Below are 24,762 nucleotides of genomic sequence, written 5' to 3' on the forward strand. Positions count from 1 at the left end.
ACCCAGTGTGTTCTGTGCTGTCATGAGTGCTCCTATCACCTAAAGTGAATGAAGCCAACGAGTCCTTTTATCAATGTGCAGTTTGAATCTTTCTATCAAAATTAAGAGAGACACAGTGTGATCCGGGAGACATGAAGCACTGCATGTACAACATCCGTATTGAAACAGCAGCTGCTTTGTGGCGAGGCAGTGTCCTGTCGGCATGGTGCGGCCAACAGAGACACGCCACCACCTGCTGGAATTACAGTGCAACTACAGGAGCTATTTGAAGAGACAGAACCAAGTCATAACGTTGCTAATGTGAATAATAGACACAATACTTTTAAAGGTTAGGTTATCACTCCTACTGCACCATTGGTTTTAAATTATTTAGTTCTGCTTCCCAGAGCTTGGGACTGTAGATAACCCCCAGAACTTCCTTCGGCTGCAGGTAACAGCAGTCTGCTTGGTGGCAAGCCTCTACCACAGAGGAAGGAAGCTTGTGTGTGCAGCTGGAACTCCAGTGAGGGTATGCAAACAAACTGGACAGTGAGCACAGCGCGCTCTGGTTTTTGAACACTGTGGCTGAATGCAGTAAGTAGACACTGCACGCTTCTCAATTGAATAGAAACACTAAACACAATGGCGACTGGCTCGTTTTCAAACTGGTCAGATGGAATGGTTTATTTATATTCAATCGCAGCATAAAAACAAACAAGATTAACACAGACAGTGAACCCAGGCCTCCCACACAGCATGCAAACCATCCCAGCTTAACATGTGAACACAGACTCTCTGTGTTTTGGTCCTTTTATTTATGTATTTTTTTTTTTTTTAAGAAACCCAATATTCTTAATGAAACTTTTTTCCCCACATTTTATTTATTTATTATTTTTATTTTAAGCGTAGTAAAAGGACTGGCTGATGCACATTTTTCTTTGATAAGTGGACAACTCAGTAAGTCTGTGTCGAAGAAGGGAGGGCAGAGAAACAAGCCAAAAACACAACAACAATAACAGCAATAATTATAATCATAAAAAAAATAAAAAATAATCCATACATGAAATAAAAAGGGGCGTGTCAATCAGACAGCAATGCAATACCGCAGTGGTGTCTGCGGTCTGGAGGCACTTCGCACACAGCGTATCGACCACAAGGACTTTGGCAGCAGGAGGGATGAAGCATGCTGGAACTGGAGATTTTACACTAACACAAGGAGAGGGGGTGGGGCTCATCATACACAGTAGAATTCATTTAAGCAACACATATTCGTACTGAACGTGGAAGAAAAGGTGCCAGCCCCTCCCTCCCCTACAAGAGAGACTGGGATATAGAGTTCAGGAGGCTTCATCAATGAAGCGATCCAGAGTCTGCTTGGATTTCTCCTCCTCTAGGTTTGAGCACAGAGTCTCGTAAAGGTAGCCCCCCCCCCCCCCCCTCTTGTTCTGGGCTCCCGCCTCACAGGTACAGCTCCTTGGCCTGGATGTGCTGCATCTTCTCCCTCAGGACTCGAAAGCTGGGCCGGACCAGCGGGTCCAGGATCCAGCACTGCTTCATGATGTCGTACACCACGGGGGGGCAGCCATCTGGAGCGTCCATCTTGTAGCCCTTCTCCACCCGCGGGACCACGTCCTTGAGGGCCTGTAGGGGTAGAACACAGGTGAGCGGGGCTGTGATCAGCTCTTACTGCTGAGCGGGGCTGTGATCAGCTCTTACTGCTGAGCGGGGCTGTGATCAGCTCTTACTGCTGAGCGGGGCTGTGATCAGCTCTTACTGCTGAGCGGGGCTGTGATCAGCTCTTACTGTTGAGCGGGGCTGTGATCAGCTCTTACTGCTGAACGTGGCTGTGATCAGCTCTTACTGCTGAGATGCACATCACAGCTGGGCGGGGTGTGATCAGCTCTTACTGCTGAGCGGGGCTGTGATCAGCTCTTACTGCTGAGCGGGGCTGTGATCAGCTCTTACTGCTGAGCGGGGCTGTGATCAGCTCTTACTGCTGAGCGGGGATGTGATCAGCTCTTACTGCTGAGCGGGGCTGTGATCAGCTCTTACTGCTGAGCGGGGATGTGATCAGCTCTTACTGCTGAGCGGGGATGTGATCAGCTCTTACTGCTGAGCGGGGCTGTGATCAGCTCTTACTGCTGAGCGGGGCTGTGATCAGCTCTTACTGCTGAGCGGGGCTGTGATCAGCTCTTACTGCTGAGCAGCTCTTACTGTTGAGATGCACATCACGGCTGAGCAGGGTATGATCAGCTCTTACTGTTGAGATGCACATCACGGCTGAGCAGGGTATGATCAGCTCTTACTGTTGAGATGCACATCACGGCTGAGCAGGGTATGATCAGCTCTTACTGTTGAGATGCACATCACGGCTGAGTGGGGTGTGATCAGCTCTTACTGTTGAGATGCACATCACAGCTGAGCGGGGTGTGATCAGCTCTTACTGTTGAGATGCAAGCTTATAGGGGCACAACAACTTGAACTTACTTAGGAACAACTTCTGTTAAACAAAGAGCATTTTACTTCCTGTGGACATTTCTTGTAGTTTTCAGAGATTTTGTTTTAATGAGTTACAGCAAGAAAAAAAGTAGCGGTGGATCGTCCATTGTTTCCCTTTGCTCTCTCTCTGTGAAGCTATTGGAGGGACACCAATCTGTTTCTCTCCCCTTTGCTCAAGTGCTGTGAATTGCACTACTTACTTTATTAGGTAACTTCTAATACATCTTTTTTTTTTTTAAATGAGCAAGTGCTGGGCCACCCTAAATATTACCAATTGAAGGTATTTCAAGTGTTGGCAATTACCATTGCAAAAATATTTTTGAGGGTAAATATCCCACTTGGGCACTCTGCATTGCTAAGGAATGGATAACGTTTTGGGGGTACCACTGCACTTGTGGGATGGATTGCTGAATTCCCACAACTGGAAGCAGTACTAAATTATTGCAGTACAATGTACAAAAATCATACAGGATATTTTTCATACAGCATGAGCTCCCTCTGCTGGCCACAGTGAAACACTACCCTTAAAACTCTCTTGCTTGTACTAAAAAGGGGAAAAAAAGTTAAGTGGCACTGACAATAATTTGAAGTTCAATGGCAAATTGTGTGAAAGGAATACAATTATTGTACGGTAAAAAGCAATAACCCAGGTGCCAGGAGGGCCAGGTTTTGTGCAGGTAACAATCTTCCTTTCTTTTTTTTTTCTTTGCCATTGCATTGGAGAGTTGTGGGCATGGCACAGATACTCACAATCCTGGGGTAAGGCACTCGGCCGAAGGAGTAGATCTCCCACAGGAGAATTCCATAGCTCCACACGTCAGACTTTGTGGAGAATTTCTACAATACAAACAGGGGAAGACAGTTCAGTTATGGGGAGGGAGAGAGGGGTAACCTTGCGGTGTTTGTTTACTGCCCAGTCCCTCAGCTCTAACCAGTAGACCACACTGCCTCCCAGTCCCTCAGCTCTAACCACTAGACCACACAGCCTCCCAGTCCCTCAGCTCTAACCACTAGACCACACTGCCTCCCAGTCTCTCAGCTCTAACCACTAGTCCACACTGCCTCCCAGTCCCTCAGCTCTAACCACTAGTCCACACTGCCTCCCAGTCCCTCAGCTCTTACCACTAGACCACACAGCCTCCCAGTCCCTCAGCTCTAACCACTAGACCACACAGCCTCCCAGTCCCTCAAAACTAACCACTTGCCCTCGCAGCCTCCCAGTCCCTCAGCTCTAACCACTTGCCCACGCTGCCTCCCAGTCCCTCAGCTCTAACCACTAGACCACGCTGCCTCCCAGTCCCTCAGCTCTAACCACTAGACCACGCTGCCTCCCAGTCCTCGTCACCTTTTCCCGCAGTGCCTCCGGGGATGTCCACTTGATGGGCAGCTTGCCCATGTCCTGGGTGGAAGAGGCCTCTTTGGTCAGTCCGAAGTCGCTCACTTTGGCGATGTTGTCCTCAGAGACAAGGACATTGCGTGCCGCCAGGTCTCTGTGGACGAAGTTGTTGGCCTCCAGGTACTCCATGGCCTCGCACACGTCGCTGGGGGACAGGGAGAATGTTATACACCTGTTCCTACCAGCCAGTATTACTCTAAAACAGCCCCCACCCTTAAGGTCACTTAGAGAAATAAAAACACAATAAAGCTGTACAGTTTAGTACTAAATTCAGTACTAAATGAAAATGCATTTTTAGAATTAGCAGTGATGTAATGAATGCAATAATTAGCACACACTGGTGTATGTGAACTTTCACACAGTAAGCGGTACCGATATTACATTCCAATAGTACCAGTGCTTCATTTCTGTTTTATTGGATTGTTGTCATCGTTCGAGCCCCTCTGAAGTGATATTAAAAGGGTTACACTGTACACACACCCCTGCGGTATTTTTGTATCTGATCAGTTCTTATAAGCAGCACCTGCTGTATAGAGCTGCTATTTTTCAATGGGAGCAAAAACTTGTTCAATATCTGAAGACTGGACACCTTAAGATGGCAGCCCCTGTTTAGAGGAAGTTGCGATACTCACAGTGAGAACTTGAGCAGACAGTCTGCACCCAGCACAGACCTCCCTCTAGACCGCAGGTAATCCACCAGACTGCCCTGCAGGGGAATAGCATTGAGACGAGGGACACAAAGTGAACGACTGTGAACCCGCAGCACATTCACAGAGAGGCTCCAGTGACAAGATCACATTGAGAACCAGCAGCACATTCACAGAGAAGCCCCAGTGACAAGATCACATTGATAACCAGCAGCACATTCACAGAGAGGACCCAGTGACAAGAACACATTGAGAACCAGAAGCACATTCAGAGAGGCCCCAGTGACAAGATGACATTGAGAAAAAGCAGCACATTCACAGAGAGGCCCCAGTGACAAGATCACAATAACCAGGGGAAAGTTTATAAGAGACCCCAGTGACAAGATCAGGTTAACCTGGGGGAGAGTATAGGCTTCACCACCCATGGGGCATTCACAAAACACCAACTATTTTATATCTTTTTTAGATTTAGATTGACCAATTATTATTTTTATTGATTTTCCCCCCAATTTGGAATGTCCAATTATGTTTTTTCTCCTCAGCGCAGCGAGTCCCCACACAGCACAGACATTCTGAGCGCGTGAGCGTCCTCCGATCTCACAAGCCTGAAGCCAGAATCGCTTTTACGCCGAGCAAGCCAGAGCAGAGGTGGGCAAGCTACCGATCCCGGAGCAGAGAGACCAGCCCTGCCTCTTATCCATGTGCAATGTGCTCTGTGTCTGGTCAGTAGGGTTCGCTGTTGCGCGATGAGGAGAAGCAATCCCTGGTTTCCCATCCCCACCCCGGGAGCTTCAGAGCCAATGTAACGCCCCCATCAGGGTCCCCAGCAAAGTTCAGCCTCTTTGCACAGCCTGGATGCAAACTGGAGCCGCTCAAGCTGTGTGACTCATCCTGCGCGCCCAGCGGCAGCACTTCAACTAGGGACCGCAAAACATCAAATATTTTAAGATCAATGTAAACTTTGATCTAAATAGAGGAATTTCAAAAAGACTTTATACACTCTGGGTGTGAAGAATGCACTTCTCTACACCCAGCGCACCTGCCTGAAGGGAGTACTGGAAAAAGCAATAGATTACAGTGCAATACCTATTGAGTTAGAACAGCTACAGTACTGTCTTCTGGAACATGTACACATTCAGTTCTGCCCTTCCTTACCTCAGCCATGCACTGTAACTATGAAGAGACCTCCTTCCTTACCTCAGCCATGCACTGTAACTATGAAGAGACCTCCTTCCTTACCTCGGCCATGCACTGTAACTATGAAGAAACCTCCTTCCTTACCTCGGCCATGCACTGTAACTATGAAGAGACCTCCTTCCTTACCTCGGCCATGCACTGTAACTATGAAGAGACCTCCTTCCTTACCTCGGCCATGCACTGTAACTATGAAGAGACCTCCTTCCTTACCTTGGCCATGTACTCTGTAACTATGAAGAGACCGCCCTTCTCCTCCACTATGACCCCCAGGAGCTGCACCAGGTTATTGTGTCGGAGTTGCCTAGAAGTCAGAGGGAGCACAGTCAGTAGAGAGACACAGTCAGTAGAGAGACACAGTCAGTAGAGACACAGTCAGTAGAGAGACACAGTCAGTAGAGAGACACAGTCAGTAGAGAGACACACAAGCAGCCTCTGCCATCGCCACAGCTTTCAAACACACTGCTCCCAGGACAGCACTGGCATGATATCCCTACCCCACAGCTTTCAAACACACTGCTCCCAGGACACCACAGCGCAGGGGTGTAACAATGCACTGCTGTATCACGTGATACAATAGGTCTCATAATACATGTGACGGTCCTGACGGGCTGCTTGTATGGTGCATAAGATTGAATGATGCTTTAATAATAGACTATTCTGTTAAGGCAAAAAACACCTGAGTTTGGGAGAGGATGTATGCATACCAACTATAAAACACTTATTCTGCATTAGTAAGACCTCACCTAGAATATTGTGTTCAGTTCTGGTCACCTCGTTACAAAAAGGATATTGCTGCTCTAGAAAGAGTGCAAAGAAGAGCAACCAGAATTATCCCGGGTTTAAAAGGCATGTCGTATGCAGACAGGCTAAAAGAATTGAATCTATTCAGTCTTGAACAAAGAAGACTACGCGGCGATCTGATTCAAACATTCAAAATCCTAAAAGGTATAGACAATGTCAACCCGGGGGACTTCTTTGACTTGAAAAAAGAAAAAAGGACCAGGGGTCATAAATGGAGATTAGATAAAGGGGCATTCAGAACAGAAAATAGGAGGCACTTTTTTACACAGAGAATTGTGAGGGTCTGGAACCAACTCCCCAGTAATGTTGTTGAAGCAGACACCCTGGGATCCTTCAAGAAGCTGCTTGATGAGATTCTGGGATCAATAAGCTACTAACAACCAAACAAGCAAGATGGGCTGAATGGCCTCCTCTCGTTTGTAAACTTTCTTATGTTCTTATGTTCTTATTCAAGAACAATTTGGAGAACTATAGGAGATATGCTATGCTTTTAGTCTTGTATCACAATACAAACGATACATACCTCAATTAGATCCAATCTATTCTCAGCATTCATTGATACACTATGCACCCGTACTCAGGAGGTATTCTGGGGATGTTGAAGGCAGTGTGGCTTAGTGGTTAGAGCTGAGGGATGGGTAGCAGTAACACACAAAGACTCCCGTTATATTATTGCTCTTTACCAGATAATAGAAATGCAATTCAGATTTGTCTCTAAAGCCTACAGGTTTGTATCTCAATTTAAAACATAATAAGTATATTTGTATCATATATCATCTGTTCTGTAAACACAAACTACTAGAAACAGAACAAACGAGATCACCTGCCCCACAGTAAACACATGTAACAATGTAAACGTGGCATTCATAAGGACTGGCCAACGTTTTCCTTCACATATCCTCAGAATCCACGTCTCTCAATACTTGCTGTCAAGAATGCTGAGTGACATGCGTCTATGCACACACACAGAGATTGGGGATGATATGATTAGAATAAAACGCGTGCGCACACACACACAGCTGTAATTAGTAGAGATTAGCGCTGGTCAGAGCACTGTGTAAACCCTCATTATTCCACATACTGGGTAATCCAACTGGTTCGGAAGAGCCTTGATGTTATTAAAGCAGAGACCTGATAGAGGCTCCGGGAGGTATGAGTGCAAGTATGGATCAAGCAGACATGGAAAAGAGAATTTGATATGAAGGACACGATAACTGATTGCTTCTTTATGATTCTCTATAATGAACGTTTTGTTTATATTATTGCATATTGTATACTGTAGTTATGGATATTTATTCAATTTCAAAAGTCATTTGTTACTAGTAATATATATTGAAATACTAAAAGAAACGTAATAAATGCAATGACAAACTATTCCCAGCAGGACTCACGTCATGACGGAGGCCTCAGCGATGAAGGCCTGGGCGGTGGCATCGTGTTTGATGCACTTCACAGCCACCTTATTCCCTCTGTAGTCTCCCAGCATCACATCTGAATCGAGAGAAAACACACTCAACCACATCCTATATTCAAGTTCTGTTTCACACTGAAATAGAATTCGTGCCTTTTTACATGTTCCATCTTAAGCTTCTGTGCCTTACTGAAAGAAGGCAGGCCATCAAGCGTAGTGTTTACAGAGTTGCTACAGAACACACTCAAGGGCTAATAAAACTAAAAACTACTTCAATAGGGATGTTGGATTCCGTTTCATTTCCCAAACTTTAACTTTTAACATATTGGGAATTTTTGCAACCAAACATTTCTTGTCATAAATAATAACATTGATATTATTGTTTATGACAAAGTATACATATTGAATAAATAACCTCACACTGCACCCCCCCTACTGTATAAACACTGGAGCTGCCCTCTATAAACAGACATGCAGATCTTTAGCACTGGTTAAGTCCCCATGTAAACACACATACACACACACAAGTTTGTGTACAGCAGGGTACCCACCTCCGAACTCCCCTTTCCCTATGGGCTGCAACAGCTTGAGATCCTTTCTAACGAGAGCCCAGCCACCTGAAAGGGAGACAGCGAGAGTGTGGATCAGAGCCGCGGCTCAGCATCAACACAGTACCAGGACGCACAGACACCACTGTTTGTATGGCACAAGTGTGGGGTACATATGAGACACAATCACGAGTACAAATGCTAAATAAATGTGAAGGTATGTCGGTAATACAAATATCCTAACCACACTGTAAAAAATTAGAGCCATCCGCATCATGAAAAAGCAGACCATGCAGGAGCCTAGCCACACTGTAGATATAGAATCAGAGTCAGCAGCATCTGAAAACACAGACCATGCAGGAGCCTAGCCACACTGTAGATATAGAATCAGAGAGTCATCAGCATCTGAAAACACAGACCATGCAGGAGCCTAGCCACACTGTAGATATAGAATCAGAGTCATCAGCATCTGAAAACACAGACCATGCAGGAGCCTAGCCACACTGTAGATATAGAATCAGAGTCATCAGCATCTGAAAACACAGACCATGCAGGAGCCTAGCCACACTGTAGATATAGAATCAGAGAGTCATCAGCATCTGAAAACACAGACCATGCAGGAGCCTAGCCACACTGTAGATATAGAATCAGAGTCATCAGCATCTGAAAACACAGACCATGCAGGAGCCTAGCCACACTGTAGATATAGAATCAGAGTCATCAGCATCTGAAAACACAGACCATGCAGGAGCCTAGCCACACTGTAGATATAGAATCAGAGTCATCAGCATCTGAAAACACAGACCATGCAGGAGCCTAGCCACACTGTAGATATAGAATCAGAGTCATCAGCATCTGAAAACACAGACCATGCAGGAGCCTAGCCACACTGTAGATATAGAATCAGAGTCAGCAGCATCTGAAAACACAGACCATGCAGGAGCCTAGCCACACTGTAGATATAGAATCAGAGTCAGCAGCATCTGAAAACACAGACCATGCAGGAGCCTAGCCACACTGTAGATATAGAATCAGAGTCATCGCCATTATGAAAAAGTAGACCATGCAGGGCTCCAGACTGTGGCTAAAACGGTCGCAAGTGTAACAAAAAAATGGTTTTGGCAACAGTTTTTTCAGGGTTAGATGCCATTGGCGCCTGTAACACAAACGTGCTGCCTCCCTTTAAAAGCATGTGCCAATAGTTATGAACGAGTTATGACGCAGTTCTCTATAAAACAAAAAAAAACAAACAAAAAAAAAAAAACAGCATATCACGTTTTAATAAACTGAAGTGCGAGAAGGACAGTAACAATTTGTTCAAATACAAATGCCTGTAATTGCAGAGGTGCTGCGTTAACACCACCAGAATACACAAACCCCAGCTTCATGCAACAGTCGGGATGGTTACCAAACATGTGAGTCCTGCTGTGTAAAAATGTAGCTTAAAATGAACAGTTGCAATCAAGAAATTTAGAAGAGCAGCGAAAACCTAAAATAAAAACACTTAGGCTTGTGTGCTGCACACGTGCCATTAACACAATGCCCTGGAAACTTAAAATAAAGAATCATTTGAACAAAGGGCTGTAATGCAGCAAAAAAATAAATAAGTAAACAAAAAAGGAAGTGAAAAGGTTACCATATCAAGCTGAAAAGTTTCCTTTGTAAACTCCAATAAACCAACATTATCTTTCAGCAGTCAAACCAACATTATCTTTCAGCACACAAACACACTTTTATCATCTGCAGACCGCACAGAAATACTTAGGACTGTAATTAGGAAGTGTGTTGCTGAGAAAAAAAAAACACATTTAGGGAATTAAAAACGAAATGTACTGCAGCTTACTTGATTGCAGTAAAACTAAATGTAGCGCTCAGGATTGTGCTGCTGAAAATATCTGCAATACATGACAATGTGTTTCCTGTGGTGTATTTAATATCGTAAATAAAAGAACAAACTCACTGCAATTTAAACTTGTTTTTACTGAAAAATAAATGGTAACATGTAATCATAAGAGCTGTGTGTGTTACATGCTGTCAGATCAGGACTTCGCTGAGCATGGGAGCTGCAGCATGCTATCCCATATTACAACTGTGAACAATTCAAGGTGCGGTCACCAATTCAATACACAGCACTTGCAAAATATCCATCCTGTCGAGGGATAAGGACACACTGACAGTACATCCAGGAGACTCCACAATACCCCTGTCGAGGGATAAGGACACGCTGACAGTACATCCAGGAGACTCCACAATACCCCTGTCGAGGGATAAGGACACGCTGACAATACATCCAGGAGACTCCACAATACCCCTGTCGAGGGATAAGGACACGCTGACAATACATCCAGGAGACTCCACAATACCCCTGTCGAGGGATAAGGACACGCTGACAGTACATCCAGGAGACTCCACAATACCCCTGTCGAGGGATAAGGACACGCTGACAATACATCCAGGAGACTCCACAATACCCCTGTCGAGGGATAAGGACACGCTGACAATACATCCAGGAGACTCCACAATACCCCTGTCGAGGGACAAGGACACACTGACAGTACATCCAGGAGACTCCACAATACCCGTCGAGGGACAAGGACACGCTGACAGTACATCCAGGAGACTCCACAATACCCCTGTCGAGGGATAAGGACACGCTGACAATACATCCAGGAGACTCCACAATACCCCTGTCGAGGGACAAGGACACACTGACAGTACATCCAGGAGACTCCACAATACCCGTCGAGGGACAAGGACACGCTGACAGTACATCCAGGAGACTCCACAATACCCGTCGAGGGACAAGGACACGCAGACAGTACATCCAGGAGACTCCACAATACCCCTGTCGAGGGTCAAGGACACACTGACAGTACACCCAGAAGACTCCACAATACCCCTGTCGAGGGATAAGGACACGCTGACAGTAAATCCAGGAGACTCCACAATACCCCTGTCGAGGGATAAGGACATGCAGACAGTACATCCAGGAGACTCCACAATACCCGTCGAGGAATAAGGACATGCGGACAGTACATCCAGGAGACTCCACAATACCCCTGTTGAGGGATAAGGACATGCAGACAGTACATCCAGGAGACTCCACGATACCCCTGTCGAGGGATAAGGACATGCGGACAGTACATCCAGAAGACTCCACAATGCCCCTGTCGAGGGATAAGGACTCACTGACAGTACATCCAGGAAACTCCACAAGGTTAAAGACAGTTATTAGTTTCTATGCCTCTCTCCAGATCTCTCTCACACTTCTTGGGTCATTCCACCTCAGCAGTGTCTTCTGGATCTTTGCATGTTACTGGCTGAAAGCATGTCAGTCATTAGGGTGAGCAGCTGGCTGGTTAATGACAATAATGAAGTCATTGAAGGGGTGGGGACAATTTCATCCTCCAGGTGAAATGACCAACACGAAGTGAAAGCACAGTTTGCAAACAGAGATTTCTTTAACCAAGTGTAGTACCAGATATCAATGTTTAAAATGAAAATATATGTTTACTATATGTTTTTCTTTCAAAACTGCAAATTTGGGACCTAGAAAACTAATTTAAGTGCAGAACAGGTTAGAATGACGGAATTCTTGTGGCGCTCCAGTCATGTGCAAAGATAACCCTCTTTAGCTGTGTTAATAAACATGGTCTGCTACAAACAGGATATCCTGCACGCTGCACTGCTTTCCGCATCACACAGAAAATGATACCACAGATGTTGTTACTGGGGTATTTTTAAACAGGATCAGGTTATTTTCAGTGTTGAAACTCACTGCACTAAAATCATAGCACCTGCTTCATTAAGTTTTTACAGAATGAAAACTGAAAGAACATACAGGCTGGTTCCAAAGCCAGTCGACAAGTCAGAGCTGGGTTTAACATGAATTAATACATGTGTTCCTCCTATTGTTGCAGTGAGTTACCTTGAGTACACTTGTCCTACATACATAAGACGCAGATGAACATGTATTCTGCATGCACGTACATACAGATGGGCGGAGATGGATGCACTTAAACTTGATAAAGAATGTCCTTATCAAGTTTCAACCAGACATGCATGGAATGATTCAAAATGTGTTCGCAACAAAATACATTACTTACCTAGGGCCCTGTGAAATCAGTTAGATTTTTTGGTATTTTCCAATTTTTTTTTCTGATTTCGTTTTTTTCCCTTTTAAAAAATGTATATTCTGTGTTTCCGTTATTTTAAATCAAAATGGTTTGATACAGTGATACAAATTAAGTAGCCTAACAATTATGTGCAAAATCCTTATTCAGAATTGGATTGCAATGGCAGAAATTATGCTTTGACAGAAAAGATACCAACAATGTTCACTAAACATCCTGCAATTACTAAGTACACTGTTACACTTTCCAGTGAGATATCTGCCTCGGCACACACCGCAACACAATCAACAACAAATTCCTGTCTGCTGCGTGCAGATTCCACACTGTCTGTGATCGTGGGTTTGTAGTGCTTGGGAGCCTCGCTGATTCGCTTTATATACGATGCGATTCTTTAGATGGATATGGGACTTTAAAATGATCTTTGCAGGTATCTTTTCAGGTCCAGTCAATTGAATGTAGATAGCATTGCAGAACATCACAGCACCTGATTCGTAGAAGTCATTAGGGAACTGACTTACTCACATCTTTGGTGTCATTTTGTTCATTGCCAAGCTTTGTAGCTGAGGTGTTTTTCCAGTTGTAAAATGCCTTTCTGACATTCTGAAAGGCTTTTACTAGTGACGTAACCTCGCCTGCAGCGTGGTGAAAAAAAGCCTGCTCTCCGCTGCGTCTCTGCGGCTCTTAGCAACGAGCAGCAACGTAGTCAATGCCTGCCCCGCATTATCTTTCACAGTCAGGATTGTTTTGACATTTGTATTCATGTGCCCTTGATCAGAAATCAGTGTTACGCCGTTGTTTTTGATTCATCAGGAGAATGTCTGCTCAGAGAGGTACATGGGAGCCCCTCAATATGAATATTCATGTCTCTACCATGTGTTACATACTGTAGGCAGGGCTGCTGACTGCTGACAGTGTGGGCTGCTGTGCAGCTCAGCATGTAGTTTTAATCCCTTGCCTTCTGACCAAAATCAATTGTAATTATTAATGAATTAACAGAAATGAGGGACAACACCCACAAACAGAGCACTTCACGATCGGTTTTCAAACATTGCACAGTTGACTATTTTTCAGAAATCTTTTAATGCACATTTTTTCAAGCGACAGTTATACTTTGAGAATAGTATTTTATCTAAAATAAGAAATTCCACCCTGTGAAGTGAAGAATCAGCATTGCTTTGAAAAGTTGTTTTATTCAACAGTTGCTTCCACAATGTTTTCAAATCGGTGTCATCTGGGAAGTGGTAAATAAAGCACTAGGGCTGGTCGTGCATATTTATAAACCAGTTAATCCCCTGGGAAGCTGTGTACACCTTGGAGAGGAAGACAACAAGAACGACAGGCTAGTGAGTTCATCAAACACCCAATCATGTTTCTGATTGAAGTGGAAACAACGATGAAGCAATCAAACACGCAATCACGTTTCTAACTGAAGTAGAAACAAAGATGAAGCAATCAAACACGCAATCACGTTTCTGATAGAAGTTGAAACGATGAAGCGATCAAAACACCCAATCACGTTTCTGACTGAAGTGGAAACGATGAAGCAAACACCCAATCACGTTTCTCATTGAAGTGGAAACAACGATGAAGCGATCAAACACCCAATCACATGTTTCTGACTGAAACGGATGTCATGAAGTTCTCCCCAGTCAGATGGGATGCATAGCCGGATGTCAAAGGAATATCACTGGTCCACACTGGTCCTTTTAGAGCAACCTATTTAAATTTTGAGCAGATTCGGGTTCTTTATTGAAAAATCACACAACCGGTTCATTGTTGCAGGGGCTTTGCTACTTAATGCAATTATTTTCATCTATTCTTTGCTTGTGACCAGCAGCTGACCAAATGCAGTCGGAGTGGAGACATCCAAGCTGAGTAAAATCACAGCAATTGAAAACGTGTGTCAATCATACCTGACACTTTCCTATTGGTGATTCTGCACAGCAGTGTCTCCGCCCCACTCAATCACGATGTGTTGTCAGCTCAGCTGGTCAGAAACGACTCTAGACTGAACGTGTCATACCTGCTGTATTATTAACAAGCTTCAAGGGGTTCCAATGAAGAACCCCAATCACATACTAGAGTATTACAGTATCTTGAGAGCCCCTACAAAAAGAAATGTCAAAATGTCCAAGTTGTAAAAGATTGTAGGAGTATGGGCAGCACAGCCACAGTAAGGCATGTGTTTGGTTGCAAGTTTTTCTTCAGACTGAACAGTCCAGATGGCCGCTGACTGCAGACACTGGAAGCAGAGGTGTTTCTACAACAAGGACTTACTTCTGGAGAATTCGTCTTGAGCAGCCACCGTCCCTTCCATGAGTTTGGGTTTGATCAGTTTAGTACATAGTCCGTCTGCATCTGTGGTGTAATGCTGGAGACAAAGACAAACAGCGGGGAATGCTTTATTATTACCTACTTCATCTGGAAGCCCAACACAATTACAAAGCCAAGTGTCTGTACTTGTACCACATCAAATAATTAACACAGAAATCATTTTTTAAAAAATCACATGAGTTGCTCAAAACTCCTAAAACTGTAAAATGTACTAAAGCTGAGGAACAGAGGGGTGCTTTTATTTACAATGATTAAAATATACTGATAGGTTGGATCTGGTCCAAATAGAGGGAGCGAGAGAGGTGAGAGGGGCAGGAGGGGGACCCAGGGCCTCCCGGCTCAGAGGGGACGCACTGTCATTCCCCATAGGGGAGAGGGGCACCCAGGGCCTCCCGGCTCAGAGGGGACGCACTGTCATTCCTCATAGGGGAGAGGGGGACCCAGAGCCTCCCGGCTCAGAGGGGACGCACTGTCATTCCCCATAGGGGAGAGGGGCACCCAGGGCCTCCCGGCTCAGAGGGGACGCACTGTCATTCCTCATAGGGGAGAGGGGGACCCAGAGCCTCCCGGCTCAGAGGGGACGCACTGTCATTCCCCATAGGGGAGAGGGGCACCCAGGGCCTCCCGGCTCAGAGGGGACGCACTGTCATTCCTCATAGGGGAGAGGGGCAGGAGGGGGACCCAGGGCTTCCCAGCTCAGAGGGGACGCACTGTCATTTCTCATAGGGGAGAGGGGCAGGAGGGGGACCAGGGCCTCCCGTCTCAGAGGGGACACACTGTCATTCCCCATAAGGGAGAGGGGGACCCAGGGCCTCCCGGCTTAGAGGGGCCACACATATATAATTAGAGATATCACCAGTATCATGAACAAGCAAATATCCTCTGCATCTACAAAGTAGGCACAGCGCTCCCTCTATATTTCACTGTTCAATAATTCAGGAATTGGTCAATTCAGTCAGGCCTGTTAACAGTAAATTGTACAAGTACTGTGCTTTGCTTTCTATCCCACTAAACCCATCCACTAAATTTCAAAACCTTTATTGGACAGGGGTATTGAAGATAAGAATCTGGATATGAATCTGCATTACTGGCTGTGTCACAGTTGAAATGAACAGAAGGAAGTGGACCCATCTGTTAGTGTGTGAGTGACAGAGTGGAACATGTGGTCTGATTATTAGAAACCACAGCCCTGCAGATTGCACCTTTTTGAACAGCACATGTGCACAGACTACAAAAATATAAGGCTCAGCTCACTGTCCCAGACTGAGGCGTGCTAAGCCTTCAGCACAGCAGGTTCCCCTTTTCCTTTGCAGGCTATCTCTCTTTGTTGATTTGTAAACCGGAAGTCTTCAGTGTTTACTACTAGAACCCATACGTTAAGATGGAAAAAGAGATCCCAAAAAGCCTGGAAAGTTGTCTCTTCAACTTTGAGGTCCTGCCATTGGTTCTGCAGAGACACTGAACGGGTGCCTGGGTTCTGATAAACACTTTGCTACACTAATGTATTATTTATCATTTTTATTTTGGATTATAATGGAAACAAAGTGATACATTGCAGACCTATGCTTTCAAATAAAATTATCAAATTAACTGATTTATTATTATTATTATTATTATTATTATTATTATTATTATTATTATTATTATTATTATTATTATATGAAACTGATCGTGTATGAAGAGAAATAAAAACTAACAAAACTAGCAAAAGTTCACCCACAACTTTTAAACGCTCAATTTTAAATCTAAGGTAAAACAAAGAAAAAAAGAAATGAAAAAAAGTTGTGTACAATTCTACCCATAGATCATGTTTGTTTAGTTATTACTGTTATTATTTGTTAAAATTAAACACACATAGAATACTTAGGTTGCTATTAGATGTGTTATTGTATTCTGTTGTGTTGTGCACTGAGCAGCTAATGTGTTACTGTAGCTTTAATTAGGAGAGCGACGCGCACTGTGACTGCTCACTGCTTGTGTTTTCCAATGATCATCTTCAGATCGGGATGGGTTTAGTGAATGCTCTGCACCACAATGGGGTCATTCACAAGACAACCCCACCCCAAACCGAAAAGATTTTGGGGTTCTAAAAATGAATAAACCCTCGAGTCGGACACAAACACACACAGGTATGCACACAAAGAGAGACACAGCGTTTGTAATCTCTCTCTCTCTCACCTCCACGAGCTGCATGAGGTTATCGAAGTACTCCTCCTCATCGATTGACAGCTTGCCGTTGTGGTAGATGATGCGGTAGTGCTCCACCTTGCCCTCACAGCTCACGCACAGCGTGTAGTCTCCGGGGTAGTTGGTGCTCTCACGGACCAGGAAGAGGCCGATCTCGGGGGGGTAGAGGAGCCGCTCTGCCTGCTCCCGTGGGATCTTCCCATGGAACCAGCTGCAGAGAAACGGACACACACGCCTATCAATCCATACACAGGACAGTTGTTATAATAAAGCAATATTAAGCAATATAACTGTATCCCATTGCTCAGCACAGATGACTTGTAAAGACCCTCCAGGTAGACATTATTATTTATTTCTTAGCAGACGCCCTTATCCAGGGCGACTTGCATCCCATGATTGCGTGACCAGTCTGCTAAACACAATGTACTGTGAGCTATTGTTCTCTCTCCAACACTGAACACCTCCTACAAATTCACTGCAAGTGCTGTACTATTCAAATTATTATTAACAGCTTTATTATTTAAAACACCACTACATTTTGAGTATACGTATGGCCATGTGTGTAGTCTGGCTGCTTTCACTTTTTACGGCGTACAATGCAGAAATGTCTTCCTCCAAATGTGTGTGGTGGTCGAGTTGGGTCACGTCTCATATTGCACCCATGCTTCTGATCGGGTTAAACTATCCTGACAAACTTTAGGGACAGTTGACTATGTTCACAAGCACACCGCTGAAGAGCGCACAAAGTTTCATTCTGAAGAGAAGGCAGTTGGTCAAACTTCATTAAACACAGGAAAGAAGTGATTGCTCCACGTGTTATTTTAACCAGGGGTCCACTTTCATACAAGCCGTAGGGTATTCTTCATTTTAATGAACTATTTCGATTTTCACATGCACATTAGATTAGTGGGGTGGTCTTTTTATTTACCCAGAAGGCTACTGCATTGTAATGAAGCACTGCAATTGCATCTGAGTTTGTTCACAAGCAGCACCAGCTGTGCTCTGGGGTTTCACAGCTTTAAGTGTATCTGTTTTATTAGATTGCTTCTGCTTTCCTTCTCTACAGCTTTCTAATTCACTTTCATCTTGACATGCTTGTGGCGCTGGGACAAATATGCCACAAGCTCAACACATGTATGGAATTTATTCAGGGGCACAATCACGACACTTCTTCATTTCAATGAACTGATATTGTGCAAACATATTGTGCAAATAAAAGCGTCTGAATTAAAGGCCAGGCTACTGCACAGAACATTGCTACTCTCCTTTAGAGTTCACTTGAAGGGGGACCAGGTTTATTTTATTCGTTTTCTCTCTCATACGGTATGAATTACACTTTTGTTTTCCAGCTAATTAAAGAAAGAATATTCTAATATTTGTTTCAATTCTGAAAGACTATTCGAAGATGAAAAGCCCATGTGCATCCCAGCACTGTGGGAATGAAGTATTTAGACTGGTGCTTGTTATTATATCAGGTGCAGGGGAGAGCTAGGAATAGAGTGCTGGAAACATGCTGGCTTCCCATTGGTGGAATGGGATTTGATTTATTTTCTATAAGCTCCTGCACATACCAGTTCTCACCACCAGGGGGCAGACCCTACAAGGCTCAGACTCCCACAAGCAGCACTTAACTGACAGGCCTGGCCTTACTCTCTGTTTCCTACTACATGTACTCTATGATAGATCCCACTGGACTGCTTCAACCCCATCACTTTCAATCATGCACTTTAAAAGAATATGTCCTAAATATGCAGAATACCATGTATACAGTTCAGTTTGTGTTCTAGTATGCTGTGTGTGCAACTAAATAATAGGGTAATGTTTTGGAATACTGTTTAAACACCTCAGGGACCAAAATCTCAATCAACTTTGTTTCCAAGTGTCTCCAGCAAACAGCACTGCTCAGGCAGTGAGGGATCAAGAAGGACAAGTGTCTCCAGCAAACAGCACTGCTCAGGCAGTGAGGGATCAAGAAGGACAAGTGTCTCCAGCAAACAGCACTGCTCAGGCAGTGAGGGATCAAGAAGGAAGATGAAGAAATGCAACAGAAACTGGAACATTTAGATTCTGGGATTCCAGATGCACTAAAATATAGAAATACCCTACCTGCTTCTAAGCAACTACAGGAAGCTTCTTAGCCTGAGATTGTGAAATGAACATGCCGCGATATGATTGCAGATGTAAAAGTGGTCCCACCAGAACAGAAGAGGGTGAGCTTTTAGACTCCAAATCAACTAACCTAACAAAGATCACAAGAGCTGGATTTAGAACTGACAAAATCCATTGTGGCGACTGAATGATTTTACATGATCTTATCAAAAAAAAAAATCATCTTATTGATGCAAGGTTCAAATAAACCCTTGAAGTCACAATTCATACAAGTTCCGAAGTTCTAGGGTTAGTTAGGGTTGAGTGCAGGGTGTCTCTTATTGGAGAAGACATGTCATCTCGTGCAGTTTGGGGTCCTGGCTGCTCAAACTGTGTGAAATTCTTTCTGTTACAAGACGACACGGGTCAGGATACAGGGCAGCAGTGTGGAGTAGTGGTTAGGGCTCTGGACTCTTGACCGGAGGGTCGTGGGTTCAATCCCCGGTGGGGACACTGCTGCTGTACCCTTGAGCAAGGTACTTTACCTACATTGCTCCAGTAAAAACCCAACTGTATAAATGGGTAATTGTATGTAAAAATAATGTGATATCTTGTAACAATTGTAAGTCGCCCTGGATAAGGGCGTCTGCTAAGAAATTACTAATACAACATGCATCATGAAACATGTCATGATTCAAAAGGACTTGTGCGACATGTACAAATATAACATGATCAATTATCATTCTGCATTATTCAAATAGAATGTTTTAATATTCAAATATTCTTTATTATTGAATTAGTTGAAAACAAAAGAAATCATTTGTAGAGTATTACTAATAGATACTTATTTCAGACCTCAATAATGCATTGCTTTCCCTTCTATGATATTCTTTCTGATACAGTCATTTCTAAATTCAGGTATATGAACGTCTTCACTTTTGCATTTCAAGCAGTGTTTGTTTGAATATGTAAAAACCATTTGAATGGCCAGCAAGTAGCTCTGTAGTGATTTGTTTCCCAGCACAAGCCCTGAATACAATCAAGCAGCCTCCACATCCCCAAGGTACTCACGGCATGAGGCTGAGCTTGCTCCCTGATTTCACTCCTTCCCTTTTCTGCACATAGTTCGCTGGGATGATGCCTTCCCGCCCCACAATGTTTTTCGCTTTGTACCAGTTTGGGTCCTATAAGAAAATATCAGGAGAGGAAAACATGTTATCAACTATAAAATAATAACAATAAAAAAAATGGATCAAGCAGACAAACGTTTGAGGATACTGATAAAGGAAGTAGCCGGAGTACAGCCCCTCTTTTCAGTAGGTGGTAAACACTCGCACAGAGCTGAAGCAGCACCACTGTTGGTTTGAATGATGTTTATAGTGTATGTGAGTCCTCCACAATGTAGTTTTCTATTATTATAATTCATCGAATGTTCCCGAATGCGCAGTGATATGTTCAGTTCAATGTTTAAGAAGCAGTTTAAAGCACAGCAGTGTATTGGCTGTAAAGGTGCAGTCTTGTTACTGCCCATGCCCCTGGTTACCTTGGTGACTTCGATGATGGTTAAGACGTCTCCTTTGCTGAACGGCAGGTCCTGCTCAGCATCGCCCTGGAAGTTGTACTTGGCTATGCATTCGGTGCCAGCAGGCCACGTTGTCTGTGGATGAAGAGAGCACAATACAGTCACTAGGGGGAGCTGGAGAGACTACATCATCTTTATTTAGACTAGACCAAAAAAACAAGTAGAGGAAAAAATGTTTGATAACATGTTTTATGAGGCTGAAATACTTTGTAGCAATACTAAAATAATCTAGTTTGACAAATGTTTCAAGTAGAAGTCTTTATTAGTGGTGCACCGATATGATTTTCTTGGCCGATACGATAGCCGATGGTTATCTACCCTTATCAGCCGATACCGATAACAATAGTTACTGCAGGTAAGCGATTGTAAACTACTAGAACCCATAGGACCTATAGTTAAACTGTTTTATAATTATAAATGTTACAAAATCAATAGGTATTGTTTACTTGTCGCATTTACTTCAGGAAATTAAATACAAAGAATAACTTTTACAAGTCAAACAAAAATAACACTTTACATTTGTACTAGTAAAACACTTCTGTAGAACAATATATATATTGACATACACCAGTATTTACACATGTCCTCTGCACATCCGATACACACTAAAAGGGCAATCCCAAAGGGTCTAGGAATAAGAATATGAAGAATATGCTCAAAAGAAAGTGACTATGTAAAACAAAGAAATGTATTAAAAACAAATCTTAAAAAAAGAGGATACAAAGAAAGAATTATAGAGACGGAGTTAAGAAAAGTGGATAAACTAAAAAGAGATGATCTACTAGATTATAAAAATAGAGATAAAAAGGTCAAAAGAGTCCCATTAATAATGACTTACTCTAAACTTTTGCCCAATATTTCTAAGATAGTTTGGAAACACTTGCGGATTCTACATAATTCAGAAAAATTAAAAAAAGTATTTCTTAAGGCCCCAGTTGTAGCATTCAAAAGAGAAGCTAATTTAGGTGATATTTTAGTTCACAGTAAACATAAAAGAATAATTGACAAAATAGGTTCTACGAACATATGCACTAGTAGATGTAAAGTGTGTAAATACATAGACAAACGTAAAAATATAATTAAACATAAGAACACCACATATCCACTAAAAACTAATACCTACTGTAAAAATAGCAATGTTGTTTATGGAATAGCCTGTGAAAAATGTGATGAAATCAAATATGTTGGAGAGACTGGAACTACTTTATATAAAAGAATTCAGAACCACCTTTCATTAATTAGAAATAAAAAAATGAATGAACCAGTAGTACAGCACTTCACCAGTCAGGGACATGACATAAATGATGTAAAGTTTGTAGTATTAGAACAGCTCAAATTAGACAATGCCACATATAGAAGAATAAAAGAAAGTAAATGGATAAATAGACTGAACACGATTATGCCAGCGGGACTCAACAGAAAAGAATGAACTAATTAACTTCAATAAATATATAACATTTAAATAAACAAACAAAATTCATTCAAAAGTTGTGCATGCTGATGCGCTGGGGAGGCCAAATCTAGACTGATCCTCAAAGCCAGCATTGCATGATATAATAAAAATATAAGTTTATATAAAGTAGTGTTAATTAGGATTAATACAGATTCAAAGATAGAAGTAAAAATGATGTCACAATATATAGAACACCATTACATCATGTAAGAATAAATCATGAATTTATAAATACTCCAATGTTTGGATTGAAACACAGGCTCCCTTGAGAAAGATATGTACAACATATCGAAACGTTGGGCAGCTGGCTCTTTGAGCTAAATATATATATATATATATATATATATATATATATATATATATATATATATATATATATATATATATATATATATATATATATATATATATATATTATATTATATATATCTCAAACATTGCGTATTATAACCACAACGTTTGTTAAATTCTTATTTTAAGCATACACTGATTAAAAATGCAGCCCAACTTTAATGGTTCACTTAACCAAAAAAAGTCATAAAAATATTAAATTTACGGTTACAAAATTTGTTACTTAAGAGACGCACAATAACACATTTCTACTTCAAAATGCCACCAAGAACAATGCAGATTAAGCAAGATAAACATAAATTACTCGAAGAAGACAAAGAAGAAGAAGAAGAAGAAGAAGAAGGGCCAAATGGCCTCCTCTCATTTGTAAACTCTTATGTTCTTAATAATAATAATAATAATAATAATAATAATAATAATAATAAAATTTGTAAATAATTTTACTGTTGTTCCGGCCTGTCATTCTGTGTTGGTTTTTATTTACTTACTGCATTTACATAGTGCTTTTTATGCAAAAGTGTTGCAAAGCACTGTACAGTACATAGCAGAAAAAAAGAACAAACCACAATACATTTGTATGGCATGTCACACATACAACTGCCACAATCAGAACATTTAACATATTTAAATAACAGTATACACAATACAAAAACAACAATTTTAAAGTTGCATTAAAACCCACTAAGATAAGAAAGCCATTTTATAAGTGTGTTTTTAGTCTTAACTTGAAAACTAACGGCCCCAACTTCCCTGACAAACGAAGGCAGTGCATTCCATAATTTAGGAGCTCTTCAAGAAAAAGCCCTACCTCCTCCCGCGTTGCTTTTAATGACCCTATGAATAACCAGCAGCCCTGCATCCTGTGATCTCAGAGTGCGGTTTGGAAGATATGGGGTCAGTAACTCTTGCAAATAACTAGGTGCTAATCCATTCAGGGCCCTGTAAGTTAACAGCAAAATCTTAAAATCAATTCTATACTGCACAGGGAGCCAGTGTAAAGAGTCCAAAACAGGGGTAATATGTTCACCTTTTCTGGTTTTAGTCAGAATTCTAGTGGCTGTATTCTGAACTGGTTAAACTGGCTTGCTCCTTTTGCATATTTGAAGATGAGCCAAAACCCTGCAGATTGTGGGGCTTTCAAAGGTAAATGCCTGGAAACACAGGGTGTATTATTCAAACAAGATGCATTTCTGATAAGAACACAAACCCTCACCCCCCACCCTACACGACTGGAATTACAAGAACTCGGACATTAACAGAGGCTGCCAGATCTACATGCAGTCCCTTTTCCAAAGGCTGTCTGTGAATCAGGCCGGACTCCACCTGTGTATGTGTGACACAAACAATAATACAGGACTGAGGAGTAAGACGCTGTTTCAGTACAGCTCAAAGTTTATTTGATCTTTACTAATATCTGTATGCTAGCTCTACGACTGCTGTTACATTAAGTATGTCATGCAGCAGCACTTAGAAGTATTTATTCCTATTTAAAATATTTCTAGGAAGTCACCCTTTCATATTTTAATCAATTCCTTTTCCAATTCAAAGAGATAACAGAATTGGGGATTTGTCAGTCACCAGCTACACACTGATCAATGATGTGCTTTCCTCTCTCCAAGGTTTTAAATGCATTTCTGTAGATCAACACTTTTACTGTAATTCTTAAGATCTATTCAACATCTGTGTATTTCTGTATTATCAGTGGCATTCAGCAAAGGCATTTTGAATGAATATCATTAGAATGAAAATGTTTTTAATGTGGGATACATAACTCAAAGTGGTAAACTGGTGTATCAGATAATCCATAGTGGGCTTCTTTTGCCAATTCACCACACATCACTGTACATATTCATAATTCAACTGATGTGGATTTAGTCTAACATTCCACGCATGAATGACTGACACACACACTGCCTGGCTATGTTTAAAAGGACGTTTGGGACTGTGGCAAAGTGGTGAGTGGATATAGGTGAGAGCAGTGCAGGTACAAATCACACGGACAATTACTAACAGGTGCAGGGGTGTTTATTGATAAATTACTACAATGTCCAGAGCCTTAAGGCAAAACACCTGTAAATAATAATGCTGGAAGTGATTACAGAGGCGTGTATCACTTTGGTTTTGTAAAATCCCACAGGTTTGACCCGCAACCAAAA

At 42.4% G+C, this 24,762-nt stretch overlaps 1 protein-coding gene across 1 annotated transcript in view; it reads right to left on the reverse strand.

The window, feature by feature from the left end:
• Positions 1 to 633: 633 nt before the first annotated feature.
• The window catches only part of LOC117428201 (tyrosine-protein kinase CSK), a 98,886-nt gene continuing 74,757 nt past the window's right edge, over positions 634 to 24,762 (reverse strand). Inside the window, exons 3-13 of the mRNA XM_034901491.2 lie at positions 20,764 to 20,877; positions 20,292 to 20,404; positions 17,124 to 17,343; positions 14,889 to 14,982; positions 8,482 to 8,547; positions 7,911 to 8,010; positions 5,929 to 6,019; positions 4,507 to 4,580; positions 3,824 to 4,019; positions 3,229 to 3,315; positions 634 to 1,620 (exon numbers count right to left, since the gene is read on the reverse strand). Of these exons, the coding sequence (XP_034757382.1) occupies positions 1,438 to 1,620; positions 3,229 to 3,315; positions 3,824 to 4,019; positions 4,507 to 4,580; positions 5,929 to 6,019; positions 7,911 to 8,010; positions 8,482 to 8,547; positions 14,889 to 14,982; positions 17,124 to 17,343; positions 20,292 to 20,404; positions 20,764 to 20,877 (1,338 nt within the window). The 3' untranslated portion in view covers positions 634 to 1,437. The remainder of the gene's footprint in view (positions 1,621 to 3,228; positions 3,316 to 3,823; positions 4,020 to 4,506; positions 4,581 to 5,928; positions 6,020 to 7,910; positions 8,011 to 8,481; positions 8,548 to 14,888; positions 14,983 to 17,123; positions 17,344 to 20,291; positions 20,405 to 20,763; positions 20,878 to 24,762) is intronic.

Source organism: Acipenser ruthenus, chromosome 21, assembly GCF_902713425.1.
Source record: "Acipenser ruthenus chromosome 21, fAciRut3.2 maternal haplotype, whole genome shotgun sequence".
NCBI lineage: Eukaryota > Metazoa > Chordata > Actinopteri > Acipenseriformes > Acipenseridae > Acipenser > Acipenser ruthenus.